Below are 14,877 nucleotides of genomic sequence, written 5' to 3'. Positions count from 1 at the left end.
AGGATCGCTTGAGCCCAGGAGGTTGAGGTTGCTGTGAGCTAGGCTGACGCCACGGCACTCACTCTAGCCAGGGCAACAGAGTGAGACTCTGCCTCAAAAAAAAAAAAACACCAAAATAATCCGACTCTCCTAGAACATGTGGAGAAAGACAATGTCAAACAAACAAAAAAAATCCAATTGTCTGGATTATTTTTAAATAAATCCCTGACATCATGTTATCTGTAAATATTGTAATATGTATCTCTGATAAGGACTTTCAAAAAAACATAACCACAATACCACTATTTATTTATTTATTTACAGACAGGGTTTCTCTCTGTTGCCCAGACTGGAGTGCAGTGGTGTGATCATAGCTCACTGCAACCTCCAACTCCCGGGCTCAAGTGATCCTTCCTGCTCAGCCTCCTGAATAGCCGGGACTATAGGCACACACCACTACACCTGGCGCATTTTTTTTTTTTTTAATTTTCATAGAGATAAAGTCTCCCTATATTGCCCAGGCTGGTCTTGAGCTCCTGCTCTCAAGTGATCCTCCTGCCTCAGCTTCCTAAAGTGCTGGGATTACAGGTGTGATTCACTGTGCCTGGCCTGTAATACCATTATTATACCTAGAAAAATTAACTGTGATTCCATACTATTATCTAATATCCAGTCAGTATTAAGTTTTCCCTGATTATCTTTTACAGTTGCATTGGATTTTTTCCCCTTTTTTAATTTTAATTTTTTCTCAAATTCTTCCAGATCCTCAAGTTGCACTGTTTTGAATTAGGATCTAAATAACATCTATGCATTACATTTGCTTGATATACCCATCTCAAGTCTCTTTTAATCTATAAGAGTTTGCTTCCTCTCTTTTTTCTTGCTATTTATTTGTCGGAAAAACCAGGTTATTTTTCCTACCTTCTGGGTTTGGTTCTTTGCATCCCTGCTGTGTCATTGGTATGTTTCTCCATCCATTGCATTGTCTGAGAACTGATGGATCTAAAAGCTTGTTTTGATCAAGTTTGATTTTCTGGAAAGAATACTTCTTAGGTGATGCTGTTAACTTCCTATTGCAAGCCATGAGGAGGCATATATTAATAATATTTGGTTGTCTGTCTTTTTGTGGTAAGATTGATCTGTTAGTATTTTTAATTTTTATTTAACCATTTCCTTACAGTGTTTTTGTTTGTTGTTGTTTTGCTAATTAATGCTACAATAGCCATCCTTAGACATCTATCTTTACATGCCTGCCTAGAGTATTTGTTTTAATTCCCAGAAGTGAAGCTGCTGGGTTAATGGATGTAATTAATAATTTTTCAACATAAGTAGTCCCATTTTGATAGGCTAAAAGTTCCTAATAAAGACTACAGGCACCAGTTAAATAAACTAGTAGCCTAGGAAGCATAAAGTCAATGCTGATAACATCTGAAGACTCATGTGTCCTCCATCAACCTTGGCAATCCCTCTTACATCCTGGCTAGCAACTGCAGGTCTACACCAGGCAGATTCCATAGTAAGGCAAGTTTAGGTATCTCAGGCCTTAGCTAGATCACCTATCATCTTCTGCTGTCAAAGGAGACTCGAGATAGCTGTACATGTTATTGTCTAATAAATTCAGGATGGGAAAGGGAAAGCACCCTAAAACCCTACAATCTGCACCATGAAAAGATGACTTGAGCAAAGGTTTAAAATGTTGAGACAGTTTGAGATAGGTAGGAAAAAGCAACCAGAGGTGGCCGGCTTTCGGGATTACTGCCTCTATCCTGGAGGGACAGGTTTTGCCAGGCAGAATCAATTCAAGCATGGTTCTGAGATTACGTTGGTTTTTTTTTTTTAAGGCTAGTCAAGTGAAGCAGTGGGAGTGGAGAAGGAACAAAGGGATCTGTAACTGGTTGTGATCAATTAGTTGTAAACACCACTGCACTTGGACCAGCCTACTTTTTGTTTTTGTTAAGTCTTAGCACAACTATGTGAATACAGTTCTTCTTGTATTATCATAAGAGAAAAATATTTTTCTTAAATCTCAAGTGTAATTTTATAAATATAAAAATTGGTATGTAAAAATTTCTCAGAATACTCCTATGTTAGTTTGCTAAGGCTGCTGGAACAAATTCCTACAAACTTGGTGGTTTTAAAACAACAGAAATTTATTCTCTCGCAGTTTTGGAGTCCAGACGTCTGAAATCAAGATGGAAGTATGGCCATACTCCTCCCCATGCTCTAGGGGAGAAACTTTCCTCTTCCAGCTTCTGGTGGCTGCTGGCATTAGTTAGCAGGTAGATGCTATAATCTCTGTCTTCACAGTGTCTTCTCTGTGTGTCCCTGTGGGTACTTTTCTGTCTTTTATAAGGACTTCAGAGCCCACCCTAATCCAATATGATCTCATCTCAATCCTACCTTTATTACATCTGCAAAGACCCGATTTCCAAATAAGGTCACATTCTGAGGTCCCAGATGGACAGGAATTTGGGGGAGACATTCACCTTATTACAATTCTCAGTGTTTTATTTATTGGAAGCCATTAGAAAAATAAGACTAAGAAAATAAAAATTTAGCAAACCCTATTACAATGTTTAACTGCTTTAGGACGGGGATCACTTCCTGTTCTTCTTAGACTTCCCTGCACCAGAAAAATAGTTGTGAATGTTAAGGATCCTGGAAACCATGTAATGTTATGTCCAGAGAGAGGAAAAAACTTGTTCAAAGCCATATGGCCATAAGCAGCGGCAGAACCGGAGCCAAACCTGTAATCTTCCACTTTTAGTCCATACTTCCCCGAACAGTTGGCACTTGGGAGGGGCATGTATCCCTTTCAGGGAATAGCTTTGGTATCTTTAAACACCACCCCTCCCACCTGAAAACAAAAAAAGATCTAATGGGCCGGGCGGGGTGGCTGAAGCTTGTAATCCTAGCTCTCTGGGAGGCCGAGGCGGGAGGATCGCTTGAGCTCAGGAGTTCGAGACCAGCCTGAGCAAGAGCGAGACCCTGTCTCTACTAAAAATAGAAAGAAATTAATTGGACAACTAAAAATATATAAAAAAAATTAGCCGGGCATGGTGGCACATGCCTGTAGTCCCAGCTACTCGGGAGGCTGAGGCAGGAGGATCACTTGAGCCCAGGAGTTTGAGGTTGCTGTGAGCTAGGATGACACCACAGCACTCTAGCCGGGGCAACACAGTGAGACTCTGTCTCAAAAAAAAAAAAAAAAAAAAGATCTAATGGTGGAAACTTAGGCATGGTAGTTGGGCAATAATTTTGTATTTTTAGCTAAAGACATAGGCAGAGGGGTGGTAGTAAAGCTGAAGGATGTTTCTCGGGTAAGCAACACAGTGTAGGGCCCAAACCTCCACACCTCACACCAGGGTACCTGGTGGTCTTCCCTGCTGTTGGCAAATGGCCTTGACCCTGGAGAACAAAGAAGTGTCCTCATTACCTCCAGTCGTCCAGGTTGCCACCAGCCAAGACAAAAATAGTCACGCATGAGGGAAGTTTATTTTCTTTAAGAGATGAGTTGATCATTTCTTTTCTTCCTGTCCATGGCACTAGGGATGTTAATTACAGTTCTGAATACAGCTTAAAAGCAGCACGGTAAACACGTGACTCTGAGCTCAATTAATATTATTATCCTTTAAAAATTCTGACTTCAGCAATTACACGCTAATCAAGGGAAGTGTTTGGATGTGAGGCCCAACCCAAGGGGATTTTGAGAAGACAGCTCACACCTCTGTCTGGGAGAGCTGAATCATAAAAGAGCCCACAACCCCATCCTGAGTTCAGTTCTCACCTTCCTGTCCAATGGTAGTGTTCCTGTGTTTTTTCACCAGATTATTCTTTGGAGGAGCTGGGGTAAGGCAGAAGAACCTAGCTAAGAAATCTGAGCCTTCTACTGTCTTCATCAGTGGTTCCAGAATTAGAAGCCCATGTTTCTACCCTGTCAAAGCTTCCAGTCATCTCAACACACTAGCATGAAGAGAGATGTGGATGAACTAGCATGAAGCAAATAGCATTTAGTGAGTGATTCCTCCTCTTCATCACCCTCTCCCCACATTGTTGTTTTCTAGACACCAGCCAACTGAAATGGAGCAAAAAAACCACCTGGATCATAGGCTGACTCCTTACAAGATTGACCCCTGACACTAAGCCAAGGATCGTGACATCCTGACTTGCTGTCTGGGTACCTGTGCTAGGAATTGTCTGGGTGGCAGCTGGATCAGAGAGGCCTGGACTGGGAGTAGGTTTAGCTTTATTAGGAACACTAAGGGCCAGATCAGTAATCAACTCCTAGAGCGGCAGGGGACCAGAGACCTCAAGCATAAATGAAGCTTGAAGGCCCCGGAATTTAGTTCAGTTCCAAAGCCTTCTGCAAAAGGACCCAAAGGATGAGGGGAGGAGCCAGTAGACCATTTGGAATGAGGCATGTAGCATGTGGCCTAAGAGAGAACAAGAAGTTCTTTCATGGAAGGTAGTAAGGACTGTTGGCAGGAAAGGGACCCCATAAAGTCCACAAAGCCCTTCTGTGATACACATTTCACTGGAAAGTCCAGTTAGAAAATGGGAGGAGGGCCAAGATTCCATGGAGTTTAGAGGGCCAGGCCAGGTCCACCCCACATCCCCTAAGTCACCTTTCTCTGAGCATGTTCCATGGAACGAGTCCCATAGTAACACACCAAAAAGCTGACAGTAAAGAGTGAAATGCCTTTGTTTTAATCTGCATTTCCCAAAAATGATTTGATGATGGAACATTTTCCAAACACCAATGCTGTTAAGGATCCAGTGTTTTTTTGTTTTTTAATTTTTTTTCCCTCTAGGATCTGCTATTCTATTTTTTTTTTTTTTGAGACAAGAGTCTGGCTCTGTTGCCCGGGCTAGAGTGCCATGGTGTCAGCCTGGCTCACAGCAACCTCAAACTCCTGGGCTCAAGCGATCCTTCTCCCTCAGCCTCCCGAGTAGCTGGGACTACAGGCATGCGCCACCATGCCGGCCGAATTTTTTCCATATATATTTTTTAGTTGTCCAGATAATTTCTTTCTATTTTTTTAGTAGAGACAGGGTCTCGCTCTTGCTCAGGCTGGTCTCGAACTCCTGACCTCGAGCGATCGTCCTGCTTTGGCCTCCCAGAGTGCTAGGATTACAGGCATGAGCCACCGCGCCTGGCCCAGATCTGCTATTCTAAACTCATTTTGGGAAAGGCTACCTCAGTCTCTTTCCAAATGTTAACTCTTCTCCTCTAGGAAGCCCTCTCAAATTGTTTCAACTTAATCACTTCCTCCTTCCTGTCTTGCAGCCTTTGATCATATAGGTCCCCATGTGAGTCACGCTCTGAACCAGTCTCTAAGGCAGGTGCAAAGAGCAGCTGGATACAGCTTGCCCTGATAAGAACAAATACCATCTCTGGGAGGCCGAGGCGGGCGGATCATTTGAGCTCAGGAGTTCGAGACCAGCCTGAGCAAGAGCGAGACCCTGTCTCTACTAAAATTAGAAAGAAATTAATCGGACAACTAAAAATATATAAAAAAAATCAGCCGGGCATGGTGGCGCATACCTGTAGTCCCAGCTACTCGGGAGGCTGAGGCAGAGGGATCGCTTGAGCCCAGGAGTTTGAGGTTGCTGTGAGCTAGGATGACGCCACGGCACTCTAGCCCGGGCAAAGGAGTGAGACTCTGTCTCAAAAAAAAAAAAAAAGAACAAATACCATAAGGCAGAGAACAGGCACTGCCTTGCCAGGCTCAGTGGCTCTGTGCAAGGAGGGTGGTATGATTCAGCAGTCTGCCTTTCTCCCAGCTACAGCCCCAAACAGGCCCTGGGAAGAGCATCACTCACTGTGGTCACTGTGTCCTCTCCTTAAAAAGGGCAGAGAGGATTTATGGTTCCAACTACAAAAAAATGATACCTATTCCCAGAGCACTGTGCAGTCACTCTCACAGTCATTCTCAGGGAACCATCACCAACCCTGAGCTGCTCACCTTGCTCAAATCCAGTCAGTGTGAGGACTAGCATCCTCCCTCCTCATTTTCATCCATTGGTTTTGTTTGTTTTTTCAGGTACCACACTACTTCTCCTGGGCATTTCCCCCCTCAACTGGACCTCAGACCAGCTGATCTTGGGCCAGAACTGGGAACCAGGAGCAAGCAGGCCTTAGTATTTGTGTCTCCGCCCTTGACCTGCCTCTAATCTTGAGGGAACTCTTGCGTTCCCCTACTGCCCCAAACAATCCCAGTCCTTGCGCCAGTCCTCCAACCAGTCATTTGGGAACTTTTCCCTGCAGGCTTTTGGTTACACAATACTCAAACCATTTTGCACTAGAATAATATTTATTTTTTTTCCTTGGCAAAAAGTCAAGTGCTACATTTTTAAAAACAGAAAATCTCAAACAATCAAATGCATTACCCATCACAGAAGAGGGTCTGGCAACAATACAAAACATCCTACTTTAAGATTTTTTTTTTTTAAATATACAAGTCAGTTTAAAATGATAGAAGTTCTGTGAGAACTAAGAAATCTACAGCTTGTAGTTTAATAATAGAAAAAAAATTAAGACAATTAAAAGATCTGTAGCATCCAGCATTTTGCTTAATTCCCTGTTTATAGCACCTATTTCTCTAGGTTCAAAGATGAGAATTCCAGAACCTGTGGTGTATGCTGTGTACCACCAACTAGGGTGGACTTGGCTGTCTCCCCTCCCCAGCAGTCCCCCACCATGAAGAGGACACTCTTTTTCCCAATTTCCCCACTGACACCCAGAGAAGAGGGGGATAACTGGGAGAGCAAATAAGAAACTGGGGTGCAGGAATAAATATGACTTTTCCTTTCCCCTGAATGGGATGTTGACAGAGAAGCAGAGTATGTGCTTAGAGGAGGAATTTGTGGGTAAGAATAGCTGTTATCATCGACATGATGCGTAAAAAGCAGGGAATAAGTAGACATCACAGTTAAGCCTGGGAGTTTAAAAACCTCAGACTAGACAGTTCAAGGGAGGAACAGACACGTTACTAATCACACCGATGCTGTTACATGCACAACGATGCTGGCTGCAGGCCACCCCATCACCGTCACAGGACTGAGCCAACAGAATAGGAGGGGTGGCTTCAACCCCAACTCCCACTGCACTGAGAAAACAAACATTCCACACATGAAGCACTCACTACACACAGATAAAACCCCTGCTCACCCCCACCCTCTTGGACTGAACTCAATTTAGAAAATAACAGCAAAATCTATCAGGGAGTTTAGAAGAAAGGCAAAGGAGAAGTTTCTCCTGAAAGCCAAGGGGACTGTATGTGAATCTTAGCAGACTTGAGACACCCCCAACTCCAGGCCCCTGAAATATCAGATCAGGTCTTGTTTGAGGGGCAGGAGAGGGAGGTTGAGATGGGGATGCTCTTTACCAAGTTCTATGAAGCCTTTTGTGGCCTCCAGAGCTGCCTCTGGATGGAGACTGATGTTTTAGGGGAGTGGCCACTGCCTAAGCAGATGGGAGCTTGGGAAGTAGAAGTGACACATACTTCTCACCTGGGGGACACACAGGCAGGAAGACAGGTAGGGCTGGATCACTTCAGAGTCCTGGCATGGGTGGCCCCAGGAAGCCTGCAATCTAACTCAAAGTGTTTTCTCAGTGGTGATTTGTTTTCCTTTCTGTTTTTACTTCCTATTATCAGTGTTGTTTAGATTTTAAAAAATAAGATACAGACTAGTCCCAGCGATGGACTCCGTGAATAAGGTTGTTTCTTTTATAAATATTTTACTTACAAGTAATCCTCACTCCAGCTAGTTTCAGGGACACACAGTACCTACAGGCACACAAGTTCACACTCACGCGTGCGCACACACACGGCTCCCAAACTTTCACAGAAAGTCTGACAGCAACCACGTAATTATAAAGGAGCCCTACCTCTCAAGAGTGAAGTAAGGGTGAGAATGACTATGTCATTTCAGGCTAAAGAAGCCAGAGAGGGGAGAGTGTGTGTCACTTAAAGAAAAAATACAAATAGGGATTAGCAACAATATTTGGTTGAAAAGCCAGAAAGAAAAAGATAGTAAAATTCTGATTATCAAAAGAGAAAAAAGAAAAAAACAACCTTCAGATTTCTGTACAGAGCTTCCTCCTATTAAGTGCCTAACCCATAGGCAAACTCTGGTGTTCCCACTAAAATATGAGAGCCTCACACAATTCAAAAAAAAAAAAAAAATCAAAACAAGGAAACTGAGGATGGAGGTTAGTGTAAATCTCTGCATTTTGGAAGAGAGTTAAGTTATCATTAACTCCAGAGCCCAGCATAGTTTCCATGGAGCCCTGAAGGGAGGGGACCTCCTGCCACAAACAGCTTCGTTCCGGACGAGTCGTAGCAGTGGGTGTAAACAGCATTGGGGAAGAAATCGATGTCTGAAAAGTAATTCCTCCAGGTTTCATCATGATTCTATGAGAAAAGAAAAGAGATTATGTTAGCACTTCTGGGCCATGGAGCAGGAAACAGGGGAGGCAGGGACAGGGATGCTTTCTGGTCTCCTGAGAGGGTCCTGTACCTAAAACCTAATGTCAGAAGATTGGTTCTTACGGGGAATTGGGACCTCATTTTCCAAATAAACATTAGAGTGCAACTGAGCAGGTTGAAGAATTGCTCAGGTCTTTTCAGGACTGTCGGAACCAAACTCGTTAATGATTCACTGGCAGCCGTGGTGGGAGGTTCCTTATACTTCCTGCTCTATTACCACTTGGGTGGAACTAGGTCAACCAGTGTGTTTTCCTAGGCCTCAGTTTTCCCATGGGGAATAAAGCAGACACAAAAGCAAAATTAGGGGAAGATAGTGTATTATTGGGGTTCAGGGTGGGTAGACAGAGGGAAGACAATTTTTCTGTCACCGTCCAGCAACCATCTCAGCAAGGGCTTACTCACCAGCCAGCCTTTGCCAGTGGTTAGTTTCAAATTCTCCCCTGCTAGTCTGGGCTTGGACCCGTAACAAGCTGAGAGCCTCTCTTCTAGAAATCTCTGAGCTCGGATGTCATAGAACAGCAGGGAGCCCTGCCCTGTGCCCACGGTGATGATGTGCTCATAGAAACTCACTGACCGGATCCCTGAAAGACAGCAAAGTGAAGTGCAATGAGCTTGACTGTCTGCTAGCCCGAATTTTGCTAATATTGAGTTTGCATTACATCCCCAAAGAGCCGACAGTGCTTTTCCAATGGCAAGTATAACTTATGCAAAAGCAAAGAGAACCCTGACGCCACACTGCCCATCCATACGCTAATAGGAAGCCTCTAATAAGTCATACAGAAGTGCCAGATTCCTGATGATGCCCAAGATGCTTTTGGCCAAAGACCATGAGTGTGCCTGCAACTTCCTTGCTGCCTCTCAACTCACTCTGGAGTCATTTTTCATAACTCTAAGCTCTTCTCCATTATATGTTTCCAACATATACTGCAATTCAGGGCAGTCTGCATATTTATAAAGCATTATATCAATAAGGATTCCTGGGCCGGGCGCGGTGGCTCACACCTGTAATCCTAGCACTCTGGGAGGCCGAGACGGGTGGACTGTTTGAGCTCAGGAGTTCGAGATCAGCCTGAGCAAGAGCGAGACCCCATCTCTACTAAAAAAATACAAAGAAATGAGCTGGACAACTAAAAATATAGAAAAAAAATTAGCCAGGCATGGTGGCGCATGCCTGTAGTCCCAGTTCCTTGGGAGGCTGAGGCAGTAGGATTGCTTAAGCCCAGGAGTTTGAGGTTTCTGTGAGCTAGGCTGAGGCCACGGCACTCTAGCCCAGGAAACAAGAGTGAGACTCTGTCCCCCTCTCCCCCCCCCCAAAAAAGGATTCCCTGTATTTTCTAAAACCACTAGTGTGCCACTGCAAGAAGTCTTTATCTGGTATTAAATGTGTTATGAGGGTGGCAAAAAGCCCAGAACTTAGGTACCCAAAGGAGTACTGTCTTTCACTCACAGTGAATTTAAGACGAATCACCTAATCACTCTGGGTCATAAAGAAAATACATCTGCTGCACCTGTGAATAAATAAGTGCATGGGCCATGAAGGTGTCTTCTGGCACATAAGAAGAACTTGATAATATCTATGGAACCAGAATTTCCTTATTAGATATGAAAGTTACTTCCATTACTGGTAACCAAAATCCCTTAAAACTTTCCATCGCACATATTGTTCCAGCCAAACCTATTTATTCCTTTCTCTACTACTCTCATTATATACATTATTCTCTGTTCTAAAATGTGAACGTCTTAACTGTACTTAAAAAGGAACCTAAACCAAAAGCCATTTTTGCAATATCTGCATGGGAATAAATACTACTTCAAAGAGGCTAAACTGTAATCCGTACTGTGTCTGTTAGGATTCTCAGGATAACACAGCCACATTTTTGTCCAAGAAAGGTGACAAAGTGAGGATAAAAGAAAACACACTTTGTGAAGCTGGATAATCTGGATTCTGGTCCCTGGCTGTTCCCCTATTAAGCTATATAATACTGGGCAAATTATTTATTATAACTGCTCTGGGTCTCAGTCTCAGCTGTAAAATGGGGTTAACACTATCTTTTCCTACTGGCTTTCCACAGGGTTCTTGGTAGGATAAAATGAGATGTCAGTAAAAGATATTCTGAAACCTTAGAAGTAAACTACAAACATAAGTATCTTTTCTCCCCCACCAATAAATAATGAGGGTGCTTTTACAGAGAATATGTTTTGACTGGAGGCTGAAGCCTAATTCACCCAGTGGTCAGAACTAAACTCAATATTTCTTTAGCTTTACTGAGGTATAACCATTGTACAATACGCTGTACATATTTAAAGTATATAATTTGAAGTTTTGACATATGTATACATCAAAGACACTATCACCACAATCAAAATAATGAACATATTCATCACCGCAAATGTTTTCTCATGTCCGTTTATAAACTCCTCCTTACCACACCATGCCATCCCTTAGCATGAACTGAATTTTAGTTCAGGCATGGCCCCAGCAAAAAGTTACCACGGGATAGAAAGTAGGTTTCCCTGAAAGAACACGGAAACACTAATATCCTGACTGGTGGTTTCCACCAAAGGCTTCTGTGGCCACACATTTTTCTGTGGTGCCTGAAACTCTGCTGCCAGAGGCAGGTCTTTAAGTTCCCCTCTTGTGTCACCAAACACTTCCACATGTTCCATACAGAGCATCGTACTTGTTTGGAAAATGAATGTCAAAACCCACATGCGATGCAACCGTAGCACACTGGGACTCTTACCGCTGCCTCGCTCCCGGGAGCACACAGACTTGACGTTGTAGGATGGCTGCCGTGGATCCAGGAAGGAGACGTGAGCCTGGGAGCCCACCGCATACACTGACCATTCACTGCCGTAGGCCAGACACACATTCTCACGGCAATATGGCAGTTTGGTGGAGAGGAGCTGGAAACAGAGAAAGGAGAGGTACACCCATGGCATCACCAGAGAGTAAGGCAGGGTACTAGTCTGAGACTCCCACCTCTGTGGGCTTCCCTCATACACATGCCTCGTAGAGTTAGAGACAAAGACAAGTCTTAATTAGGGAAATAACACCTTACTCCACCCCCTCATATGCAAGAAAAAGAGAAGGTAACTGCAATAACCAATAAGATCGAGGTACTGAAGAGGATAGGTTAGGAAAAAAGGAAAATCCGGAATAAATAATCAGAAGTACCGAGAAAAGACAAGGCCTACAGGTTGTTTCCAGGAATAACTCCGGGGCACTAAAGCCAAGGTCCCACACTGTTCTGTCTGCCCAGAAAGGCCACCACCCTCCTCACTGCTCTTCAGATAAAGGGGCTGATTTCTGGCTACCTTCAGCCCAACTCCTCGTTTGAGTGGGAATTATATACTACAGAAAGCACACTCATAGGACTGGCTTCATTCCAGGTAACCCAAATCAGCTGCAACCCTGGATCCTTGTCACTTAGCAAATCCTCAGCAGTGCACACTGCACATAAGATACCACCCAAAGTCAGTGGAGCTCAAGCTTGCTGTGATGTGAAGGAATAAATAATTCTCAGAGCCCGGCTTCCTCTTGAGAAAATGCCTATCCCAGAACTAACGAGCAGCTAAGCTCTCTGGGGGAAAAAGGGGGCAAATGGATCCACATGTAGGTTTAACACTTGTAAATACAGGTTGAATCTCCCTTATCCGAAATGTTTGGGACTAGAAGTGTTTTGACTTTTGGATTTTTTTAACATCTTTGAATATTTGCATATATATAATGAGATCTATTGGGGATGGAACCCAAGTCCAAATATGAAATTCATTTATGTTTCATATAAACCTTAATACATATAGCCTGAAGGTAATTTTATACAATATTTTTTAAAATTTTGTGCATGAAACAAAGTTTGTGTGCACTGAACCATGAGAATGCAAAGGTGTTAGGTATGGATTTTCCATTTGTGGCTTCATGCTGGCACTCAAAAAGTTTCGGATTTAGGAGCATTTCAGATTTCAGATTAGGGATGCTCAACCTGTACTGTAAATTATTAATAAAGCCATTTCTCATTACCTTACATGATTATTTCAGAGATGGTTTATCTTAATTTGATTGACCTTCAGTTCCCAATGGTGTCTAACATTTAGGTCTTCCTGCCCTTACAACATGCCAAGTAGTCAATAATTATAGATTACTCTAAACTATAATTATTGCAAATACTTAAGCATTGTGGACTGGAGAACTGCTAGTTAAAGGAGCCTCTCAGGAAGCCCTTGCAATCTGAAAGCATGATCTGCTCTGATCTTTTTAAAAGACTTTCAAGAGAGGCATGCCAGACTTAGAATTGCATGTACTGTATAATAACATGTCCAGCCCATTGGAGAATTGGTGTTTTGGACAAGAATGAAAAGGTTCAGGGAGAATTCAAATTTTTTTTTTTTTTGGAGACAGAGTCTCACTTTATCACCCAGGTTGCTCACAAACTTCTGGGCTCAAGCTATCTTCCCGCCTCAGCCTCCCGAGTAGCTGGGATTACAGGTACGAAGAATTAATGTGTTGTAACTATGTGGTAAATTGTTATGTAAAATCACCAAGTCATGTTCATCATACCTTAGACAGTGTATTTTCAGCCTTCCAGAGATGAAAGTAGCCATCCAGAGATACTGCTCCCAATTCCTGCAAGAGTAATGAAAGAAGTTATATTCCAATCTGTAGCAACTAATGTACAATAGAAAGCAGGGGAAGACCCTGAAGGTCAGGGTCCTTTATTCCTATCCCATGATGATTCCAGCAGGGGTGCCAGTAATCATCGGCCCACTGACTCAACCTGTGGAATGCAGCTGGAAAGCATATTAAATTGAGGCTGCAGCAAGAACACAGGTACCCATGTTCAAAAAATCCTTACTATGCAATCATCCCCATGAGAGTTAGAGAGGAGCACACACATGAAGGACAGTTTCATAAATCTCAGATGAGAGCTTCTATGAGCGGAGGTTCTAATCTAAGAGAGATGAATGTACCCTTAGGCCATAAATATGGATGGCAGATAAGAGCTAAGGGAGCTACCCTTCAAATTGTGGCCTGATTCAGATTTTGGAGAAGGCTTTCTCTGGCTCTGGGTCTATATCCAAACACTCTACTTTTATTAAAACCTCAGTGTCAGGAGATTTGACTCAATGGTTAGGCAAGACTTGGTGGCAGTGTGAACGGAAAGAAAGCAGTGAAGAATGAAAAGAAACTGAATACCAAAGAGAAAAAAAGTGATTGCCTACAGAGGCCAGTATGAAAATCAAGCCCAAAATAGAGCACCTACAAAAGCATGTGCAAATGGGACAGTCAAATCAGGAGTGGCCCTGGGGAAATTGTGAGGCTGACCCACAAATATACAGAGAAATACTGCCGAGATCAATCGAAGGGGTGGGTTTCACAGCCTCAGTTATAATTTCTCACCAGCATCCCTCAGCCTTTAAGAGGTGCTCTGTGGGCACAGAGTCAAACTAGGTAGCAAGCAGTGACTTGGGGAGTGGAAAGGGGAGTCCATCTCCCAAGACATAAGCAAGAGGACTAGCTTCAGGGATCCCTTGATGAGTTCATACCTTGTTCTTATTGTTGAAGGCCAGAGCCCGGACCTTGCAGTTGTCAGGGTTTGTGTCCTCCTTGGGGATATCCTTTAAGGCCTTGTGAGTGATGTGAGCATACACAGGGACTCGTGACACATTGTGTCTCGCATCACTTTTGGTCAACACATCATCTGTCACCTCCCAGAGTCCCATAGAACCATCGCGTGAGCCTGCAAGTCAGGGAGACCACAGATGTCAAATGTACTCAACCCTCCATGGGACAATCCCAGAGAGGCCAAGGTGGGCTTTCATAGTCTAGCTGTTTGTGCATCATCCTCACATGTGCTGAAGCTTGGTCAAGTGGCCCACCCTAAACACAGAGCAGTAGGCATTTTAATAGCTATACTAAGAGAACTATTCAACTAAGGCCTATGAGTTAAAATATAACCTTTAAGCTTAACATGGTTGGTGGAATTTTTTTAAAAGAGAACTTTATATAGTTTGATAAAGCTCAGTAACTTTCCAGGCTAAATGCTTAGGTCACTTTGCATACATCCACCACTGACTTCTAGTGGGCAGTAGTGTTTGGGAACCCTCACTCTAGACTAGTGGTGCTTAAGCACCACCTTTTTTTGAGCCTTGGACCCCTTTGAGAGACTTAGGAATGTTACAGGTCCCTTCTCTAGAAAATTACACAAAAATACCACATTTTACATTTAATTTCAGGGGAGGTCCATGGGCCTCCTTAAGGCTTTCCATGGACCCACAGGGACCACAATCCCTTTAGTAAGAATGGCTGTTCTGGGAGGCCGAGGCGGGCGGATTGTTTGAGCTCAGGAGTTCGAAACCAGCCTGAGCAAGAGCGAGACCCCATCTCTACTAAAATTAGAAAAAA

The 14,877-nt window shown here is 43.4% G+C and overlaps 1 protein-coding gene across 1 annotated transcript in view; it reads right to left on the bottom strand.

Moving 5' to 3' along the window:
• Nucleotides 1–6,700: 6,700 nt before the first annotated feature.
• DCAF12 (DDB1 and CUL4 associated factor 12) overlaps nucleotides 6,701–14,877 on the bottom strand; it is a 37,205-nt gene continuing 29,028 nt past the window's right edge. Inside the window, exons 5-9 of the mRNA XM_012656955.1 lie at nucleotides 14,019–14,212; nucleotides 13,033–13,098; nucleotides 11,216–11,378; nucleotides 8,874–9,052; nucleotides 6,701–8,396 (exon numbers count right to left, since the gene is read on the bottom strand). Of these exons, the coding sequence (XP_012512409.1) occupies nucleotides 8,238–8,396; nucleotides 8,874–9,052; nucleotides 11,216–11,378; nucleotides 13,033–13,098; nucleotides 14,019–14,212 (761 nt within the window). The 3' untranslated portion in view covers nucleotides 6,701–8,237. The remainder of the gene's footprint in view (nucleotides 8,397–8,873; nucleotides 9,053–11,215; nucleotides 11,379–13,032; nucleotides 13,099–14,018; nucleotides 14,213–14,877) is intronic.

This window comes from Propithecus coquereli, unplaced genomic scaffold (assembly GCF_000956105.1).
Source record: "Propithecus coquereli isolate 6110/MARCELLA unplaced genomic scaffold, Pcoq_1.0 Scaffold114, whole genome shotgun sequence".
Lineage (NCBI taxonomy): Eukaryota > Metazoa > Chordata > Mammalia > Primates > Indriidae > Propithecus > Propithecus coquereli.
Note: the sequence above shows the minus strand (reverse complement) of the source record. Positions and strands in the feature narration are given on the sequence as shown.